Raw genomic sequence first — 22,937 nt, forward strand, 5'->3', positions numbered from 1 at the left:
GTGACTATAACCTCAGGGATCTTCTTGCACAACCAGAAAGTTTTCAAACCTTAACACAATTGGTTTTAATTACATATAAGTAGAATGTGGGATACTGGACAGTCAGTCCATAAAGGTAGACTGTTATTGTTTATAGTTAAAAACTTCTACTTAAATATATTTTACTGACTATACTCGCAAATGCTCTGTTCAATTGAACACTTATATTCTATTATAAATTTGTCTAAAATCATGTAATGCCTATATATTAACAACTAGCATTTATTCAAAATGATAACTTAAAAGATTTGCTACAAGTACATGTCTTTAAAATTCACGTTAACTAAAATTATGACAATATTTTTTTCTATAGACAATAGTTTATGGCTTGGGTTTCATTTTCAATCAAGTGCTACAAGAATTGCTCTCCTAAGATTTTAGCTTTCTGATCAGAGTATTGGTCTTGCTTGTGGAAGGCTCAACTGTTAGTTGTTTTGTAAGAATTCGTATAATCATTATCTTTGTTATAGCTGTTATTTGTAATAAAGTTATTCAAACTTTTCGTAGTCCCGTTAAATGTGAGCTGTAAGACACAATTCAATCCAACAACCTTGAACATTAAAAGAAGGTTAACTTAACAAACAACAATGTGACAGTCTCTGTTGGTTTGGCTATCCCACAGTGTAATGTTTTTGAACAAAACCCCTTGACCCTGGGAAACCTTGTCAAAAAATAAAAATCCAAAGCAATCCACTAGTGCTGACATTCAGTGTGCAACAAACATATATCAAACAAGATTTAGTTAACTGGAGATTTTTCATTCTAGATTTTTCTCTTTCTTCATTAGCCATTTGAAAAGAAGACAGTTATTGAATAGAATAAATATCTTTTATTATGATATCACAGTTATAATGATAGACAAAAACCTCTGATGGAATGATTTTTTGATCAATATTATATCATTAAGTACATGGATGTAAAAAGCTAGATTAGAGTCAGCAAATTTTTAACCAGTCTTTATGATTTTGTCCAATAGTTGCCTTTTGATTAACCTTCCACATATATATATATACATGTACAGACATCATTTTTTCTGGAAATCTGAGACCAGTGTCTTGTTACAGTCTTGCCTTAAGACAAATGAAAAACTTTCGGAGATAATTCAGAAATAAAAGAAAATAGAAATAAATAAAAAATATAATTACAATATTCATTTAAATAAGAAATTCCCAATTTTTAAAATAATTAACTATAATTAATGCTGGCTCTATAAAAATGTGAAAGCAAACTAAACATTATGTCTTTTTAAACTAACCTAGGCAATATTTACAAAATTTTTGGCATTTACTATTAAAAAGAGGCTTAACTCAATGAATTTCAATTAAAACATTGTGCAGTTATGTGTTTAAAAAAAGTCATGGTTTTATATTCTATGCATAGCAAAAAATCCCCAACTTGGACGGAGTAGAATGAGACCTATTATTACTAAAATATACAGAGCTCTCTCATTGGATGCTTTCATTTAGCTTTGCAGGATGATATGAGAAACCATCATTTATTTATCAGATCCTAAAATAATCCCCCACAAAGACTTCAAGCTGCAGTCCAACATGAATGGTAAAACCATTGAAATCACATTCCTGACCAGACCCTGAGTATATAGAAGCGAAATAAAGACTTGTATAATATCTATACATGTATTTCTATATAGTCCCACTTAAAGCACTAATTTATATAGTTTATATCACAGTGTTGTTATATTTTTGGTTTCCATGACAATCAGTAACGTTTGTTTTTGTTGCCAGGTAACAACCAGGAATCATCATGGAGTGTGTTGTTACTCGGGGGTCTGTAATAAATAAGAATATCCAAATAGAAAAACAAAACAGTCTCAATTTATCATTGATTGAAGATTATAAAAGACCATGTCATTTGTGACAAAGGCTTCAACACTAAAAGCAATGAAACAGGACTTAATCTAAAGTTGTCTAATTTAGTACGGAAACAACAAGGGCATTGACTTTGTAATAAATTCCTGTACACAGTGAATACTATCATGCATTTACTTAAAATAAAGTAGAAACAATAATAATTCTAATCTCAAAAATATTAAAAATATCTTATTAACAAAATGTTAAACATAACTGTAACCATCATACATTTAAACATCTTCATAATGTCAAGCTATTACGAACTTTGTGCTTATACCTTGAATGCCCTAGCCACTATTCTATTATCAGGGAATGCAACCATTTGATTGGATAGTACCGAAGCGAATACAGCCAATCAGAGCCCTATACAAAGTAACCATTAGGGCTTTGTGATCACAGACTTTCTGTTGAGGCCTCTGATTGGCTGTATTCGCAAGCCTATAATCCAATTAAATTGCTCAATTTACAAGCTTCCATGATATGAGAATGGTGATTATTGTAGTCAAAGTATAAGTAAAAAATTTGTTATAGCTTGATATTGTAGAGATGAAATTTAAATGAAACTGAAAGCTTATGTATAAACAAAAAAAAAAGAACTGTTTAAAATGAAATAAAACTAACTAAAAACTAATAAATTTTTTGCCAGGTTTAATATTTTATAAAGTCAAATTTTAACAAAGACAGTTTTTTAAAGTTTTTTGTACCTGCTAATAGTATTTTGTATATAAATGTTAGAATTTTGTGACTAATATGTTAGTTTCTATTTTCACTTTCTAAATAATAATTTTATAATTGAAATATTTTATTTCCTAAACTAGTAACTTACTAAAATTCTTGAGACAATATCAAGATCATAATTGCTTGAAAATAAGAAAAAAATATCAAAATTTAAATGAATTGAATTGAAAAGAGTTAAAATTGATTGCTTTTTCACATATGAATTCCCTGAATATTGTGATCAGAACAATGTATTCTGTTTCTAGCCCCACTCTACTCCAGTTTTTATCATCAGATAGGTGCAGCAAATAAGTCATGTATATGATACATGTATATATAAATATGAGTTATTTACCTGTTGTGAGACTGTTTCTCCATAAATCTATTTATAACATCGTCAGGGTCGTATAGTGAGACATCATCACCTGTTGAAGAAGTAATATTTTATTGGTAAAACTAAACAGTGTCCCAGTTTAAGGAGAAATCTAACTATCAGTCATACTGTAATTCTGGCAGCAATAAATTTATACTATTTCAGGGCTGTCCATATATCCATTTAGGGGAATTTGTATGTCCAACAGGGTCTCTAAGATATAATTAAATAAGGTTATAAAGATACTCCAGGGTTATAAAGATACTCCAGGGAAATCTACTTATTTGGTCAGGAAATGATATTTTTAATGACAGGTAAAGAAGCAAGACTTGTAACATTATAATACTATAAGAGCCCTACCTTGAATTTCCTTGAGTCGTTTCAATCTATTATCATTTTTACGTTGAATTCTGTCAACATCCAGACTGACCACGGATCCCATGGGATTATAGTTTGAAGGTAAATCTGTACTAATATCCTATAATAAGAATAAGGTAATTATATTATCACCGAGTTAATAAAATAACCAACAAATAATGTTATTCAGGAACACATCATCATGTCTTTATTTACCAGGTACAAGATTGCATACAACAAGAACATAGCGTCACTATGAGAACACTGATCTTATTACTCCCTATTTTGTTAGGGTGAGGTACAGGAAATATTCTTTGTTGAACATGAGATGATTGAAATGATCTAGGCTTTGAAAGTTACAATGTCATAACAGTTTATTTTCTATACCATCTGTTTGCATCTAATAAATCTAACACCATATAAAGATTTAGTATAATCACCTGGAAGAAAAATGCAGAAAAAAAATGTGATTTTATTACCCTAGGACTTTTTGAGGGATATCTATTTGCTTCCCTCTGTCTTCTTCTATCTCGAGCAGATTCATTACGTTTGGGAAAATCATCAAAATCATCTGGAAACAGACTTCTATCCATTCCTTCTACATCTAAAATATTTCACATGGGTTTTTACATCCTTCTTTTCTGAACATGTTTGGACTAATGAGGATGGACAATGCAATGCAGTTTGCAATGGGGGAATTTTGCCAGTATAGCAGCTTTAGCTTACCCTTTTTCAATTTTCAACATTTTTACAGCATGAGGCACAAGGGGCTTCGGCTTATTATCCAATCCAAGGGACTGAACACTTCTTTTGTTGGAGCCCCTCCAATCTGTGTCACAAATTGCATCCAGAAAATATTAAAATTTGCAAAATAAAAATATATATCAGATTCTCCCCACAGACATTTCTCAAGTTTAAATTCAAGTTTTAGAGTAGGCAAGAAGATCAAGAGCACACACTGAGAGAGTAATAGAGTAAAATAGAATAGATAAGTTAATATAAAATAATAGTAGAGGTAGAACTAACCTATAAAGGCACTATTAGAGTGTAGCATTGACTGTGGACTGGCGGATGTTCCAGGCAAATCAACTACAAAGATACATATACACGTTGCATTAGAGATGTGCTGATTGATTTCAACAGGATAGCAGATTCAGATTGGCAAGAAACAGTTTGATTAACACAAAGAATATCTTCGAAACCTGTATGAGTAACCCAATTCAAAATCTTAGGACTTTTTAGGCCTACTAAGATGACTATAGACTTGGAGCATATTATCAAATAATTACCATTAACACTAATATCATGCTTAGAATTTGAACCAAATATAGACCTTATTCACGCATCGGCCATATTGAATCTAACATTGCAAACAAAATAAGGTGATGTACCAGTGAAATTGCCATGTCTTTAATGCTTCATTCTCCAATCCCACTAACTCAAAACTAGTGACGTAACATAGGCTATTCTTTCATTTGAAGTCGCCATTGTTTCAATACATTATACAATTGTGTTATGAGTCTTGCATTTAATCCTCCCAAAATGAGATGAATAAAGGTCTATTGTGAAGATTATATATTGGTGATTATACAAAGGAATCATATGAGAGTTGAATCTGATTGTTGAAACAGAAGACTAAGATTCCTGACGTTATTACTGTACGTACTTGGAGAATCTGTATATCTTCTTAATCGCTCTTCCTGTTGACGTAATAATGCTGCCTGCTGGGATTCTAGGTCATCTTGAGTGCGAGGGTCAACTGGATATAGTTTACGGAATTGTTTACGTGAATCTGTGTCCTCTAATAATTGTGCAAAAAAGTAAAAAATAATGAAATGAAAAGAAAAACCAAATTTTTCTTAAAACTATTACTAACAAAACAAAAAGAAGAAAAACATTAACCAAATATTGTGGTGAAAGATCGCTAAAAATTGCTGAAACATAATTGGTGATGTATAAAAAAATATATTCAAAGTGAGATTTATGAAATTTGTGAAGGCAGAATTAAACAGGTTTCAAGATCTAAGAGCTAATGGGGGTTGTCTGGACAGTGGTCAAATTGCTTAAAGATAAAATATTGCTTAAAATGTGCAATTACTGTTGAACCCTATTGTGGCTAGACTAGAGCTATGATATGTACTATAGTATCTAATACTGATAACAAGGTGATACATCCAAAACTACTTGGTAATCATGGAACAAAATAGTTCAAAATCCTTTTATCAATTAGAAAATACCTTTATATTTTAAATCATCAAATTCTTGTAATATTTTCATATCAGCTGTTCCACCTCTTCTCACCTGTACAGCATTTCGGTTTAATGCAGTTTCAAAAATATCATTTCGTCTAGAAAAAATATAACACAATTATGATAAGTATAAGCATTCAGTCTGGATGTTTGAGAATTTATTTTGACTATTGGTTGCAAAATAAATATTCAACAGAAAGATTGCTGTTTTGTCTAAATTTCTGCTGTACAGGCATCATTTCTTTCTTAAGTAAAAAGATTGAAAAGGGGATATTGATTTTGAGATAATTGTCCTACATGACATTACCTATATATGTTTATACAAGAACTTACGATTGAACTTGAACTGGGATTTGTTGCTGTGATGTTTGCTGAACCAATCGTGGATCAAAAACATCTGGTTCATTCTAAAAATAGAAACTGCTATGTTAATTGTGTGTATCTTGACTTAAAGGATAATCTTACTGAAGCCAAATCCTTGTTGTTTTGATATATTCCAAGTGAACTTCTAAAGAAAAAATTCCAGAAGCATTTTATCTATCTTTAATGCTATCAGTTTGACAAGCATTTTCGAAAACCCAACAAAACAATGCACACTAATATGTAGTAATATCAGGAAGATCTTTTTCCAGCCTCAAGACAGCCTTACCCTGGTCTCTTCTAACATATTTTCTACACGTTTCCTCTCACTCTGTAACTGACGTCTCATATGAGCCAACTGATTCAATACATCAGCACCTATAATATGTAAATAGGTCTAATTATATTCATATCTTGACTATATGGACTGTACTAATTCAAAGATGAATTGACAAACTTGAATACTAGAAAATCCTTTTTTAAATCCACAGAAGATGATTTGACAACTAAATTATGTCATTTGCTCTGAAAGACTGCCTCAGAAAAGAAATTTGACATTGAATATATATTTTACTGATGCCAGTGTTCAATACAACTGTTAAGTCAGAAGTTCAGTTCAGAAAAATAGCCTAATCTTAATAAAAAAAGAACAAAATATGCTTACTGTTATTTCTAGCAGGAGGCACGTTCTGAAAAAAAATTAACGATAACATAAAAAGACCGTAAAAACAAACACATGGAATCATTTGTATCTAATTCTAAATGACTAGAGGCACAAAAAAACACATTTGAATTACCAGCCAAGATAAATTCTATGCACAGCAACTACCTCCTGATGTTCAAAGATTGTCTGATATCAGTATTAAGAATAATGTTTTGTTTGATTAGCAGAAAACATTCCATATGACCAAAAATTTGTTGAAAGTATTAGAACTGAAGCTGAATGGTGTTCATACTCAGAGTTCTTTTAGATAATGGATACATGTGCATATTGATTGCTATGTGCAATATATATATATCTATAAATAATATAAGAAGAAGGTGCGAAAGAGGTGAGACTTACATCAGTATACACATCAAGATTTCTATGGCGTAAAGTAGGAATTAATGGGGAGTAGGTTCTGTAGTCATACTGGATAAAAACACACAAATACAATACATTAATATAAAACAACACAGAAATAAAGGATAACACAGTAACACAATATATTATGTAGTTCAGTGATAGGAATGCACATTTCAAAATTAAATACAATTTTATCTGGACTGTTTATAATATCCCTCCATTTTTTACCAACACAAACTTTTTCTGAGTGAATTTCTTGTTAACCTGAGACCAATTCGTAAATTTTTTTATGATCAATTGGATCACATCATAGCAGACTGTTCTGCACTAAAGGTAGGTTGCTGCTTTTATTTACCCTCTATTCCACCTCAGAACATAGTGGACTGGTCTTGTTTTTGTTCTAAAACATCCATGCATGTGCATTAATATCATTGACCTACTATATTACAGCACACATACTTGATATAGCAACCGAAGATACATGATTAAAAGCAAACATTACATATTTATAAAAATAAAAGAAACCAAGCCTTATACACCCAAAAATAAGCCACAACAAAAAAAAAAACAATTGGTCAGTATAAATATAAAGTTAACAGATATAAGTTAGAAAGTATCAAAATAAAGAAATAGATTGGTGAAATGAGAGGAAATGTTAAACAGATTAGGTGGTCACAATTTTAACAAATATTAGTGAAACAGGGACATCAAAAACAAACATTAATTGTGAGAAAATGGGTAAAGACTAAAAGTACCGATTTCGAGGGAGGCGGGGTCTCTTGTTTCGTTTTTATAGCTGGTACAGGTGGCGACTTGCCCCTGGTTTGATTGACAGCTGGAACAGGTGGAGATTTAGGTTGATTGACAGGAGAGGTGGGCTTAGACGAAAGGGACTCTGATTTTGGCTGAAAATGAAAGTAGGATATATTTCTTATCCACAAACCAAGAAAACTGAGGGTGAAAATGGAAGAAATCATTTCACTTCTAAAAAATGTGACTGATGTCATTGGCATACCAGATAAGTTGTTTTTTAAAAAGCGAAGAATGACATTTGCATCAAGGAAACCATAACATGAAACCAACACAACACAGAAATTTACCGTTTTTCTATCATCTTCCTGTTTATTATCTGTTGTTTTATTTTCAACATCATTTTCTTTATTTTCAGAATCATTATTCTCAGTTTTAGGTTTTCTAAGGGCATGAATAGGAGGGGATTTCCCTCTTTCTTTCTGTAATTTTAAGGTTAGTAAAAATCTAATCTACATATAAGTACACCAATGTATATAAATAAACATTGAAACCCATTTCAAACTAAAATAGCCAACTTCATCTTAATTTTGTGGTTGATATTATTTTCAACATGTTGCCTCTTATCTAACTTCTGTTATTTATTTTTTTGATGAATGTTGGTAATATATAACAGGTGTATACAAGACTAATGTACCGGTATGGATGTAAAAAATGTATCCTAGAAATCTAGAAACAGGAGCCAGTTTTATTCACACTTCAAAAAACAACAGTCAATGATATCTTATTGGGCTAAATAACAGTAATCAAGTCTAAAACTATTTGTAGACTGGCAGATTTTAATTTATTCAAAATGGGTTTCAATTGAAACTAAATCTATAATTTGTTAAAATCTTCTATAAGTTAAGTATTGTAATAATTCTATTTTCTACATAATAAACTATGTAGCTAAGTTAACATTGTCTTGGAAAACCTTTATTCTACCGGAAAATTGAAAGATCTATCTAATTTGGATATAAAGACAGTAATTTGATTGGATATAAAGACAGTAATTTGATTGGATATAAAGACAGTAATTTGATTGGATATAAATAAATGCCTACCTCTTCACGCTCCTGTCTTTGTCTCTCATATTCTAATCTTCCTTCTTCTCTCTTCTTCTTTTCACCCCGTAATTCTGATTCCTTTACTTTCTGATCTTCCTGTAGTTTTATTATCTCAGCATTCTTACGATCTTGCTATAATTCATAATTCGTTATTACTCCATTTTCTCTTAGATCAGAATTTAACACTTTATCTCTGTCCTTCCAATAAAACATCCCCTCCCCCATTCACCCCTCAAACCTTAAAAATGCTTTTCCTATTTTGCTTGATTTACTTTTCATCTCCCCCAATCATCCCTTGAATAACCAAACCAAAAGTCAACAAAAACCCAAAATCAACCAATTTTATCCCGTTTTACTTTGATTAATTTCATCTGCTTTAACACTACACACATTATTGCATTCCCCACAGAATCAACCCACCTCATCCTGTTTGGCCTGGATACGTCGTTTCTCCTCATCATATTCTTCTTGCATCTTTCTCCGCTGATCATCAATTATTTTCTGTTGTCGTTCTTCTTCTCTTCGTTCCCTTTCTTTCTCTAGTTCAGCTTCTCGTTTTTTATTGTCAATCTGTCAAACATTAGTAGGCAGTGTAAAGATAAATGGAGGGAAATTTAGGTCGAGCAAGTCATATGAATTTCTGATAAATATGTACTGGAAATAACTACTAGTAACCTACAATGGTGGTTATTTTTCAAATCTTTTAAAATAAATAAACATCAAGCCATACTAGAGAATTACTGGTTAAGAATACAAAATATACAAAAGAACCTTTAAGTATGTAAAGAACAAATTTAATAACTGATCATTACTAAGATAAATTACATGATAAACCTATATAGAATTCTAGAGTATTTTACCTGTCTTTTTAATTCCTCTTTGTATCTGTCAGCCTGGCTCTTTTCTGCTTCAGTCTGTAAACAAATCAAATTCTGACAGTCAATTACAGGTCAAGGATGGGTCAGAAAAGATATTGTTCAAATCTGAGATGAAATGGGATATATCGGCCCTTCACTTAAACAAATACCTATATCTATCAAAAGCTAAGACCCAGATTATTTTTATGATTTGAAAATGCAATAAGCAACTACAAATGTGATCTTTTAATATCATTAAAAGGGGCTAGTAAATTGTATGCAGTGACCATTTCATTAATGATACATAATTTTACTTTTGTATTTATCGGGTCTACCTCTACTTTCATCTTCAAAACCAGACATTACTATATATACCTTAGGATGTCCGAATATTCCATGACCTCCTCTAGCATACGTCGACTCTCCTTCTGCTGTGGTTTGTGCTGGGGGTGTTTTTATCAAATCATCTTTAGGTGAAGCAGGTCGAGGACCACCTCTAGTTGGTGAAGACATTGGTTCATATCGTGGACTGTAACCTTTATTCTTAGCTCTCAGATCAGCTGAAAAGATATTTGTACCATGAGTATTTCATTTTACAAAAAATTCATATACTTCATTATTGAAAATAAAACCATACTAGAACACAAATATCCCCTAAATGAAACTGACTAGAAGATATATTTTAGGCAAGTGGAAGTGAAAGAAACATATCAAAACTTACCAACAACATTGCCGTATTCATCTTTCATAGGAGCTCCAGCCCCACCTCTTCCAAATGGATTATAATTCCTTATATCATCTTCTAATTTCTGCTCATATCTATCGAAAAAAATTGGAAATAAATTTTAGATTTCTAATGCAGATAAAATTCAGCATGTAGGTCATTTTTAATATCAAATTTTTTTATGTGATAACAAGTGAACTTTCATTCAGCAACTTTATAAATTCACGATGAAACAATGGAGAATTAAATATCCAGGCCAACGTTTCACAAAAAGGCTACCGGTACAGGGTATATCTATTATAGCAGATATAATTGGAAGCCCTTACTTCTTGTTGGTGATAAGCCATCAAAGACATACCTTTCTTTCTCTTCTTTAGCTATAGCCTGTTTTAACTTCTTCTCTTCCATCTGAAACATTTCAAATCATGATTAGATGTGTGTCTGTTACATGATAGAACTGATAATCCTCAAACAACATCTAGAAACTGAGATTAACAAATTTTGTTGAAAAACAAGATCAGTCCTGAGAGACTTCAGTTAAGACTAGCAGGAAATATAGCGTACATGTGGATACAATTGATATACAAAGAATAAATCATGATCCAACCTGACGTTCCAGTTCACGTTGATATTGTTGAGCTTGAGCTCGTTGTTTAGCCTTTCGTTCTGCATCACTTCCTTGGTTTATACTCTCTTGTATCGCTGCAGCACTTGGTCTTTAAATAAAAAGTATATTACATTAATAATAGCTTCAAATCATATGTGAATGCTTTTGAATGCTTTGAAAATCCTATAGGGTGCTTTACATCTATTACTTACTGTTTCATCCAAGGGGCAACTTTATAGTTAAGACATAAATACTTACCCTCCTAATACTGGTGATGAATATCCTCCTCCTCCTAGCCCCCCTCCCCCAGGGGCTGCTCTGTAATTATCCATAACAATCTGGTTACCTGTGGGTACACTTCCTGTAGAGAAAAAAAAAATGAAATTCAAACCTAACAATAAAATTATGCATAGGATCATACCCAGGACAAACTACATTTTACACAAGTTTTAGGACTGACTAATTTTCTTTTAACTACAATGTCAATGGTGTTCTTTAGATACAGAGTTTTTAGATCAACCATTTGCAACACATTTTCAGTCACATCCTACTACAATCACAAGCCAAGTAGGATATCTAAGTTGGGTCAAGAGCAAGGTCAAGAGCAAAAGCAAGAACAACAACAAGAACCCAGGAAATTTGTATTATCAAATTCTGTTATAATAGTAATATCTAGATTAATGACCTACCATAATTTGTAGCAGCTATCTGTGTTGGAGCAGCTGGTAGACCAGTATCTAATGGGTTATGGGAACCATAATAATGATAAGCTTTATCTACTGAACTAAACTTATCAAAATGATCTCCTCCAGTTACATATGTTCTGCAAAATATGATACAAAATTTGATGAGAAAAACTCATTATTTAAAACAATTATGTACATCTGGGTATATATTAAAACATTTAGGCCTAATATATATTAAGTGTTGGATTAAATCAAAATTTGAAAAAAAAAAATTTTGGTTTAAAAACAAAAATAATATGGTACTTACGAAGGGGTATATTCTAAACCAACAGGAACTTTTACAGATCCTACTTTAGGTGGCTCCAGCAATCTGTCAAATCCTTGCTCTAGTATACCAGTACCCATGTGATCAGCTGGGCCTGAAGGGAACATTTGTGTTCTTGGGTCACGTTTCGAAATAAAATCTAACTCTGCAATATCTAAAGGATTGATGGCAGCATTCTGTTGTTCAATTTTCTTCAACCTTCTTTCCAAACGTTCTAAATCTCGCGTTCTTCCCAACAACATTTCAGATCTTGGACTGAAATTGAGAACAACCTGGTTAAACCAATACAATCAAAATTCAATAATCATCTGCATGATGTGAAGCTGTGTCCTAAAAGTGAAAGAATTTTATTGATCACCGATTACCTTACCTTAGTCTGTCTATACTAGATGTCAGATGGTATTGTATTTTACCTTAGTCTGTCTATACCAAATGTCAGATGGTATTGTATCTTACCTTAGTCTGTCTCTACTAGATGTCAGATGGTATTGTATCTTACCTTAGTCTGTCTATACCAGATGTCAGATGGTATTGTATCTTACCTTAGTCTGTCTATACCAAATGTCAGATGGTATTGTATCTTACCTTAGTCTGTCTATACCAGATGTCAGCTGATATTGTATCTTACCTTAGTCTGTCTATACCAGATGTCAGATGGTATTGTATCTTACCTTAGTCTGTCTATACCAGATGTCAGATGGTATTGTATCTTACCTTAGTCTGTCTATACCAGATGTCAGCTGATATTGTTGCTGTTGTTGTTGCTGTATTTGTTGTTGTGGGGGAACAACATCAGGTAACTGTTTATTTGGGATGATTATAACTTTCTGGGGTGGTGTTGGCTGCTGTTGTTTCTCTGGTGATGGTTCTATAAACTCTTGTTTATTCCTACAAAAAAATATCATATTAATGTCACTGGAATTCTTGTCATGTCAAATTGTAATAAGAAAAAAGACTGAAGCAAGAAATCAACAACTAGAATATCATTCTGCAGTTCTAAGCTGACGACTCAGGTTTTGATTTAAATTCCTCATCAGGATCACTGGTCTTTTAGGTTACTTTAACCTTAAACCAAAGAAAGTAGAGTACCAATAGTATAAGATCAATCATTGACAACTATGGGTTAGGGTATAATTTAATGAAGTGAATTCGAAATTAAATCTTACTTTTTTCTGGCCTCTTCAGCTTCTTTCATCTGTCTCATCAACTCATGTTTATATTCTTCCTTCCTCTTCTGCAGCTCATCTCTATCTTCTTGACCTGGTTCAAATCAAAATAGAATAGATAAACTGAAGACATTTTTCTGGAAATGGTTGCTTCAAATGGTTTCAACTGCAACCTTCACAACCAAAATTCATCTTATTCATTTTAAGATGTTACTCTTATGAACTTATCAAGTAATTTAGGTTGTAGAAAAGTCTCATTGTCGGAAACTTGACTTTTGAGATGTTACTGACAACATAAGAGGACATAAGAGGTTAAAATTCGGTCAAATATTGATGTGACTCATTTTCAACAAAAAGCGCAGAGCAAAGCAGACATATAATGTTCTTTATCAACTCACCAACTGGTAACGTAGCATAAAATCTGTGTTTGTTACTCTCTGGTAGATAGGTTGGGGCATCTCTTATACCTCGAGGTGGATATTCATGAACAGCAGGGGTATAGACCCCTCTTCCTCTTGGTGGTAGCTCATTCTAATAAGAACATAAGATAAAACATTATAGTAAATGTCACACTATGGCCCTCACAAATACAACAAGAACTTTAATATGATAAAAATTAATATAATATAAAAACCACAAAATAAATACAGAATATCAGCCTACAATAACAAATTAATTAACAGCATTTATCCATTTCATAAATACCGAAACTTACTTTTATTCAAACTTTGAATAGTCATTGAGTTCATTTCATTATAGTATTTGGTTGTCATAATACTAGGTAAGTACTATACTAGAGGTCATAGGTCAAAATATATGAATAGTTGGGACTAGTATACAACAATAACCTTGATTGTCAATAAAGTGCAAATATGTTTTTCATTGATATAGAATTTATATATCATTGATCAGCCTTTACTGTGATATTAAAGTTCAATAAGGTCTTATTCTTAAAAAATGTTAGTGTTCCAGTCATCTGATTGGTCAATAACTAAAATCGATTTTAAATTCAATTTTTCTATCCAATCAGATAACTGCATACCTTCAAAACTGTATTTTATCTTAGTTAAGTTTTAGAGAATAAGGCTCAAGGTCTATGAAGGATTTTATATTCCATTCTTTGTTACTTTGATACAGTTATCTGAATACAATAGCAATGGAGCTTATTTTATTCTACAAATATTTAAATTGGTTCTCCAGTGAAATGACACAGTCAGTTTACAACCCTGAAGTGCAATTAACATAGACACAAAGACTACAAAATGCTAAAAAAATGTGCATCTACAGTGTATTTCTATAACTTCCACAGCCAGTGTACAATCAGATTTTAACACCAAATAATGAATCAACAAACCTATAACAACATGCAATAAACATTAACAATGGAAATTAAAACATTGAAAAAAAATAAACTGTAAAAATCAGTAAGCTTATTAAATAAAACTTTAATATGTGAATGAACAAATATAACATGGTGCTCTGAGTATTTATGACAGAACCTACATCTTGTTTAGCTGGGGATTGTTTGTTAGGGGATGTCTTCTGCCTGGAATCAGGTCTTGGTGCTTTCAGGTTTTCTTCCTGTTGAGTTAGTAATGATACAAATAAAACACAAAATATAATTCAAACTGTACACACGGTTAGTTATAAACTAGACACAAAGAACCAAACCACAGAAAACTACCCAGAACTATTGTCAACATTGTAAATCATAATTTTTGCAGCTTTAATCATTTTGTTAACAATATTATTCAATATTCTCTATGATTTACAACTTAATATAGAATTTTGTATCATATGGTTAGACGAAAGATAGCACTGGATTGAAGGCATACCAGTAAAAATATGATCCTTCGAATGACTAAACCAGAGATAAATGTCCTACCATCAAGATGAAAATTAGTTTAACTCATATTTCAAAGAGTGGCTTCATAAAACTTATATTTCAAAGACTGTCTTCATTTTGTTATTTAAGGAATATAAACAAGGTGAAGTGAGAAAAAAACATAATAAAAACCCACCTCAAAGTCATCATTCCAGTTTTTTAATCGTTGAAGCTGATAGTTGTTAATAAAGAAAGAAAATCTAAGTATATATAGAAAGCTACTACAAGTAAAATAGGGGTTAGGATGTCATGTTAGACTTTTGACTTTGAAAGACTCTCAAACTGTGCAAACCATTTAAGGCAAATTAAATTTTGCTTATTTTTGCAAAAACACAGCTCAACTTTTTTAAGTAGGGCATGCTCATCCTCCACAGCATCTAATCTCATTATGAAATTTGTTTATCTGAACTTTTTAGCGAGTTTATTTGGTATATTTGTTATACATGCAGTTCAGATTGTAGTCTTAAATTTGCTCAGCTCCGATTGTTTCTCTTTAGATTGAAGTTGATCCTTGTCAGGTAGTTTATGACATATGACTTTAAGTATATTCAATTACTTAGATGGCAAAAAAGTCCAGTCTGCAAGTCCCATTGACAATGAGTCTGTTCTTGCATCTGGGCAAGTTAAAAGTTTTTGGTACAAAGACAGAATACAAAGACAGAGACAAGACACAACACAACAATCACACAAACTAAAAGCGTGAAGAGATAATTACCAATTGTGAATAGGCACGATCAGGGTCTGGACGATTTTGTCTTAACCAGTCTGGATCATCCAGTATTCCATTTGATAATATGTTTGATTTCCTGGGAAAGAGTGATCAGTGCAATAAGATCAGAAAATACAATATTCAATTAACATTTTTTCAAAAACAGAAAAAATATTCCATGTTTGGTTCCAATGTGTGATGTCTTTTTGAACTCGAAATGAAAGTTCTTGTACAGAAAAAGAAATATTGATCGAGCCAAGAGAAACAACACGAATCAGTGAGAATTTGTAATTGTGAAACAGATCTTTGCAATATGCAACACAGAAACACAAGGTATATTAATATACCAGTATTTTGTTTCTAATTTCACACAAAATAATTGACAAAAGATAGCAGACTACATCCATTCATTTGGTGTTTCTTAAGAGATTTCCATGTGTAACAACAATAATAATAGCATGTTCAATCCTTGGATCCCAGCCATTCCGTTTAATCTCCTTGTATTAATTACCATGGGATATCTCAGTAAATGTTACTTTCTCATATGAATTGTTCATTTGCTGCTACCAATGTATTGCAAAACAGTTATTTGGATTTCGAGTTTCGTTTTGTGGTTTGGATTGTTTGTGATTTTTTAATTAAACATACATAATGTCTATTAACCCTTCATAGATCAATACAATGCTTATTTTCTGATTGGTAAAAATGTAAAAATACTGAACCATTCACTTCAATTGATCAAGTAATTTTGAGGAAATATCCAAGGGTAGGAGAAATAAAGAGAAGGTACAGAGCCTAGTGTCAATGAGAATTTAAAGATTTAGTGTGTCAGAAGGTGTCAAAGGTCAGAAGTAACAATAATGAAGAGTGTACAGGCAAGGTAAAATTACCAGTATTCTCTGCTCTGTTGGTAGTTCAGCAAATCCGAGATCTATAGGTGGGATTTTTGTCTCTTCACTGGGGGCAAAATGATAAGAAAGTCTATCAAACCGTTGTAACAGTTTGTACATCACTCTATACAGTTTTTATTGAAATTTTCACCACAACTGGTGGTTCATTAGCTGCAGCAATGTTTTTTATGTTGTTTTGATTTTGTTTTGCTGTTCTGATCGTTAGTACTTGGTTCATTTATACTAAGATATTTAGCCAAAGAGAGGTTGGGCGATTAGACTCAAGAACCTAACAATAGTTGTTATCCTTTATTTCAATATATAACTTTTTAAATACACAGGCACATCTAAAGACATACTCTACTTACTTTGTCTCAGTCTGTAGAATATCTTTTAATCTTTTTTCATCCTGTTTTTAAAAAATGTTAGTAAATGAGAAAAATATAAAAAAATAACTAGCTTAGGTTAGTCTTAGAACTATTCTGTTGAACTAGAAGCAAACTAATGAAAGTGAACCTTCACCACAAAACCAGGCACAAGGCAAATTTGCCAAATACAAATACTGTCACCAGTTTTGTTGTGAAGGGTGGTGATATGAATATTTATGATAAAAAACATAAAGAAGCTTTAGAGATATGAATATACTGTTCCTAGCTGTAGCTGTGGGTATCATCAGAAGATATAACATTTAAGATATTCATAACGCACGTACCATTTATTTGTGCACCAGGAGAATTTTTCTTTAGCTCAATTGCTCAAACGCAGACTATGCCAGGTAATTTTACATCTAGCATGCAATTAGCATATTCACATATCTTAAACTTCTTAATATCTAACATCTCTAACAGACTACTATACACAAAGAAAATCTAAAAAGGCAGATTTCATCAGGAATGGTAAGAATGAAAACAAGTGTACCTAATTATTCATATATATAAGATCATGTAGGACCTTAAACCAAGCTAAGGTCAGCATGCAAAGAAAAAAAAAAAACGGATATCAAAGGGAAGATTTTTAACCAGTAAGCAGAATAAACCTATCACACAAGAGTAACCAGAAACTAATTGAATATAACAGACACACCATATAATAACGACAAGATATTCAACTACTTTCAACACAGCAAACAATGATTATAGACAGACATATTTCAATGACTAAAACACAAACATAGATAACAAAACATCATGCAAAAAACACTGATTGGACCAACGATTTTTAAGATCATTCCACCATTAAATATGCTGCTTAAATATTGAACAAGGCAGACACACTGCACAAAAAGAACTAAGACAAATATAAGAATAAAAATCCAGTATCTCTGATCACTGAAGGAAATAAAACTACTTATAATGCCAACGGTCCACTGCCATTCAAATTTCTGCAAATCAATAAACCATTAAATTAAAGCCATCCTTACCTCTAATCTGTGGAGAGCTGATTCACTGTTGTACGATTTCATTCCAGGACGAGTATAGTCTGGATCATTAAGTCTCCTAAAACATTCAGTCATTTGAAAATTATGATTTCTATGTAAAAATTAGGCAGAAATAGGTCAGTTGTCTGAAGAATGTACAGCTTGAAGTTCTGAGTAAAAACATGTTTCAGGTTCTGTTTTATAATCTCTAAGAATTGGGTTGATATATATGGTTTGGAATAATTTTGGATATGGGACTAATAAAATATAATCTCACCTATATTTCTGCTCTTCATTTCGTTTTTTCTCCAACATTTCTTCATAAGTCGGAGTTCCCCAGCCTTTTCTAGGTGCGCCTGGAGGTTCATTCTCACCTCTCTATAAATTTCAAAAAATTCATGTCTAACAGTAATTCAGAAATTTTATAAATACACTTCCTTTTACATAACTTATTCAAAGCAACCTTTGGGTTTATGAAGATATAGGTTTACATATTGATTCAGACCTAAAATGTCAGCTAAAATCATTGCCTTTAACAATTCAGCAATTCGTCAGGTATTAAAAAATAACATGGTACAATCCAAATATAATTGACATACAGTACTTTATGCCAGAGGAATAAATAAATAAATTTTAATAATTACAATGAATATAATACATACAAGACACAGATACAGGATAAAAATTGTGCAGAATAAAATGATGTACAGGTGACTATAAAAAGTGATGCATTTCAAAAAAAGACAGTGCAAAGCACTCACATAAGGTTTGGTACTGATTTTCCTCAGATTACTAGAACACCACAGAAGGTGTCTGAGAAGCCTACTTGACAGTATTTTAAAAGGCTACCATTGTCCATCAGTAGTTTATATGTTAAGTGCATAAGTTTAAAACATATAGGAACTATATAATAAGGTGTAAATATTTGTTCTTGAAACATTATCCCTCTATAATATTTCATATCTAAGGTTGTTAAAAACTACACTTCAAATACACTAGCTAGTTAATGGTATAAATCTAAGGTATATATTCTCTATATGGTATTATATTAATGGTTAGATATATTAACTAACACAAAACACTGGCAGTAAATATCTATATTAGATATCTTGGAAGTTAAATTCTTGTACTGAAACATTTTCATTCATATATTCATCATCATTATTTGCTTTATACTTTGTTTTTCCAGCTTGATAGAGTGCAACCCCGTCCTAGTGAGACAAAATTTAGTTTTCTGTTAGAATTTGCCAAATTGGTAATTTACTTCTATTAAGAGGAAGGAAAGAAAGAAACCGATCTAAAGGTGAACTCTAAATAATTGAGTTTTACCCCTGAGAAATAACACTCACAATGCAAACATTGTAATAAATGATTGAAAATATTTCAAAATGCAATTCTCATCTACAACTACAACTTACAAGAGACCTAGGTGAATCAATAAAAGGTTTAATTTTGTTATATTCTTTGTTTCGCTGAACTGCTTTCTCGCGCCTCTGATAATAAGAAAGGAAAGACAAAAAGTTAAAAAGTTAAAAAAGTCTGAAAGTATTGATTCCATGCAAAGGCAAAGAATTGCATAAAGATGATATTAAAAAAAAAAATTTTCTATTTCAAATTTATCTAAATAGTTGTTAGACTTATTAACCTGATTTTTTTTTATTTTGAAACTACTTTTCTGACTAAATATCCAAGTATGGTTAAATTTTGAAATGACTAAAATTACTAATTAAAAAATTGACAAATTTAATAACTTTACTACTGAGACAATCAACTTACCGTTGCACTACCATAATAGTTCATGCCAGGCAATGTGGCATAAATTTCGCAGTCTTTAGCATGCTGTTATAAAGAGTAAAATAAATTAAAACATTTCAAGTTACCAATATAGTATTAAGCAGATTTTCCAAATCAATAAAAGCGTATTCAAGCAATTTCGATATAAAAAATGAAGTGAAACAAGGAAATGTGAAAAGTTGTGCTTAAAATAAATCAAAGAACCATTCCAAAAGGAGGATGTAGACTAGAAATTGAAAGAAGAAAAATAGAAAGAAGGAAACCCTTACCAGCATTCTAGGATCTGCAAAATCATGATTCAACCACATTTTCTGTAATAACAATACCAGATATATTTCATTGGCTTTTTGGGTCAATGCCACATTTCATCTCATGCCACCTGAAAACCATTGGCTTTTAAGGGCCTCTGGCAGCTAAGTGACCATTTGCCTCACCTTAGAGAGACCACTTATTTTTGCCACCCACTGCCAACCCTCAAACAATTTTTAGATACGCCCATGGAAACAATCCATGTAATCATCTTGTACAAAATACATGAAAGTATTTTCAAAGGATTATTATGGGATTTCCTACATGGCTTCAGAACAAAGATTTAGACAAACCTCAGCTTGTAATCTCTTATACTCTTCATGTCGTTCATCTTTTAGTTTCTGTCTCTGTTTTTCATGAGAACCAAGTTTATTAAGGAATCCTCCTGGAGTTCCAGGTCTTGGCTGATCATTATTCCTGGTATTCTGGTTATTCTGAAAAATTTTCATTCATTGGAACTCATATATATATATCTACTTCAGAAAGTATCTTTAACACAATATGATTACAAATACAAACATGTAGAATAAAATTACTTTAGTCATTTTTTAACAGTGTCTTCTTACTTCTATAAGAAAAAGAAACCTTTATTTCAAGAAAATAACTGAATTAATCAATCCAGAATTCAGAAAAAATTTAATTAATAATTTTTTTTACAGAAAGTAAACAGATGAAAACCTCTCAGCTTATACATTTTAAAATGTTGAAATATCTTGTGACCCAAGATTACATGAATGAATCCAAATAGCAGAAGATGAATAGATATATTCACTCAACCATAACAAAATGGCAGAAAAAAACTTTGAGAAGGTAAAGGAAAGTGCTGAATTAACCAGATGGAACTTAAAAACTGTCCCATTTTCTGTGCTGCAACTGATTAAGGAAAAGAAAAACAAAAACACTCACACAAAATAATATGGGGATCATGCACAAAACAGAAATAAAGAAGCTGATTTAACAAAAAAGTTTTACATCATTCCATTATCAAGTTTGAGTTGCTGTTAAAGGCAACTTCAAATGCAATGGACATTGAGCACACAAAAAAGAAAGGCATTATTTTCTTTATTGGCAAATTTCAATTGATTGTCATTTCCCAGAGTGAATAGAGGATAGTTAATCATTTTTAATAATACACAAGACAAGGAGAAGATGGTGGTAAGTGGAGACGATGGTGGTAAGTGGAGAAGATGGTGGTAAATGAAGAAGATGGTGGTAAGTGGAGACGATGGAGGTAAGTGGAGAAGATGGTGGTAAATGAAGAAGATGGTGGTAAGTGGAGACGATAGAGGTAAGTGGAGAAGATGGAGGTAAATGAAGAAGATGGAGGTAAGTGGAGACGATGGAGGTAAGTGGAGAAGATGGAGGTAAGTGGAGAAGATGGTGGTAAATGAAGAAGATGGTGGTAAGTGGAGATGATGGAGGTAAGTGGAGAAGATGGTGGTAAGTGGAGAAGATGGTGATAAGTGGAGAAAATGGTGGTAAGTGGAGAAGATGGTGGTAAGTGGAGAAGAGGGAATGTGCACAAACCAAATTCTTCGTTGAGTTTTCAGAATGGTGGAAGGTCATTAATGAAAAAGGTTACAACAAACTTAATATCCATTAACCATAACAATCCAAATCAGTTAAAATCTTTGAAAAGAAACAGACTGGAACTAGTGATGTAAGAATTAATAAATTCTGAAGGTGATTGATTGTCCAGTGTTTGGTTGGAGATCTGTTTCAAATCTTATATAAAACAAATAACTGGAAATAGTTGGTGAAGGTGAACGTGACTCAGATGGTGAGTGAGGTGCAGTGTTGGTGAAAGAGGTAGGGTTCAAGATCTGTTTCAAACCTTTTTAAGATCATTATACTCTTGCTGACGTTGTTTTTGTAATGCTTTCTTCTTGTCCTCCCTATCAGATAGTAATGGTTTTTGTCCTTCTGAATTATTCCATTCTCGATTCTTATTTGGTTTACTCTACAGAGTTAAATATTGCCCATTATTCTCTCAATCAATCAGCTTTTGAGCATTGAAAATCACAAATCATATTCATGTTATATATAGGCAACTGTTGGATTCTAAGCATCATGGGCTTTTACCATTTAAATCAGTTCAAATTTTGACAAGAAAGGAACACGTGATGGTAGGAAATCAAATCAAAACAATCAGAGGTTTAATTTCTACTTTCATTTTTCAAAGCTAAGTAAGGAACCATACAGCACAAAAACAAAGGTTAAGTTCTGAAGGAAAGTATTCTGAAAATGGGAAAAGCAAGATAGGTACTCAAGGATGAATGACAAATATTGACCTCTAGAAGCTGCTTGTATTCATTCTTCCTTTCTTCTGCTAATTTTTTCTTTCTATCATTGCTGTCTTTGATCAGAAGATCTTCTTTACTTATCTCTCTCCATTCTTTACGATTTTTATCTCCTTTCTGTGAGAATTCAGTGAAAATGAGGATAAGATTTAAAGGAAAACTGTTATACATTGGTCAGAAAATCTGAGCTCAGTAAACAAATTGGTTTGGCACATTTCATATCTTGCAGTATAATTGCTAATATAATGCAAGAGCATGTATAATGTCACCACTTCTTACCAATATGATAAGAGGTTTTGTAAGAGCAAGGCCAAATAGGAGACTAGATGCAGCGACAATGAAGGTTTCATCAGTAAAAATATCAAAAATCAAAAAATGAA

At 31.9% G+C, this 22,937-nt stretch overlaps 1 protein-coding gene across 1 annotated transcript; it reads right to left on the minus strand.

The window, feature by feature from the left end:
- Nucleotides 1-1,758: 1,758 nt before the first annotated feature.
- On the minus strand, nt 1,759-22,728 carry LOTGIDRAFT_234696 (hypothetical protein; the record flags this gene model as incomplete). The annotated part of the gene is made up of 35 exons (XM_009062906.1): nt 1,759-1,828; nt 2,983-3,052; nt 3,361-3,478; nt 3,837-3,961; nt 4,384-4,446; nt 5,024-5,158; nt 5,595-5,704; nt 5,940-6,013; nt 6,256-6,344; nt 6,631-6,655; nt 7,030-7,098; nt 8,133-8,264; nt 8,886-9,020; nt 9,309-9,458; nt 9,749-9,802; nt 10,121-10,305; nt 10,467-10,564; nt 10,828-10,877; nt 11,077-11,185; nt 11,335-11,437; nt 11,766-11,899; nt 12,070-12,342; nt 12,802-12,975; nt 13,254-13,347; nt 13,652-13,784; nt 15,854-15,944; nt 17,106-17,146; nt 18,158-18,233; nt 18,432-18,532; nt 19,573-19,647; nt 19,931-19,993; nt 20,218-20,259; nt 20,551-20,691; nt 22,092-22,217; nt 22,549-22,728. The coding sequence occupies 35 exons, from the start codon at nt 22,726-22,728 to the stop codon at nt 1,759-1,761; spliced, it is 3,708 nt and encodes a 1,235-aa protein (XP_009061154.1).
- Nucleotides 22,729-22,937: the final 209 nt, after the last annotated feature.

The sequence above is a fragment of the Lottia gigantea genome, assembly GCF_000327385.1.
Source record: "Lottia gigantea unplaced genomic scaffold LOTGIsca_54, whole genome shotgun sequence".
Taxonomy (NCBI): Eukaryota; Metazoa; Mollusca; class Gastropoda; family Lottiidae; genus Lottia; species Lottia gigantea.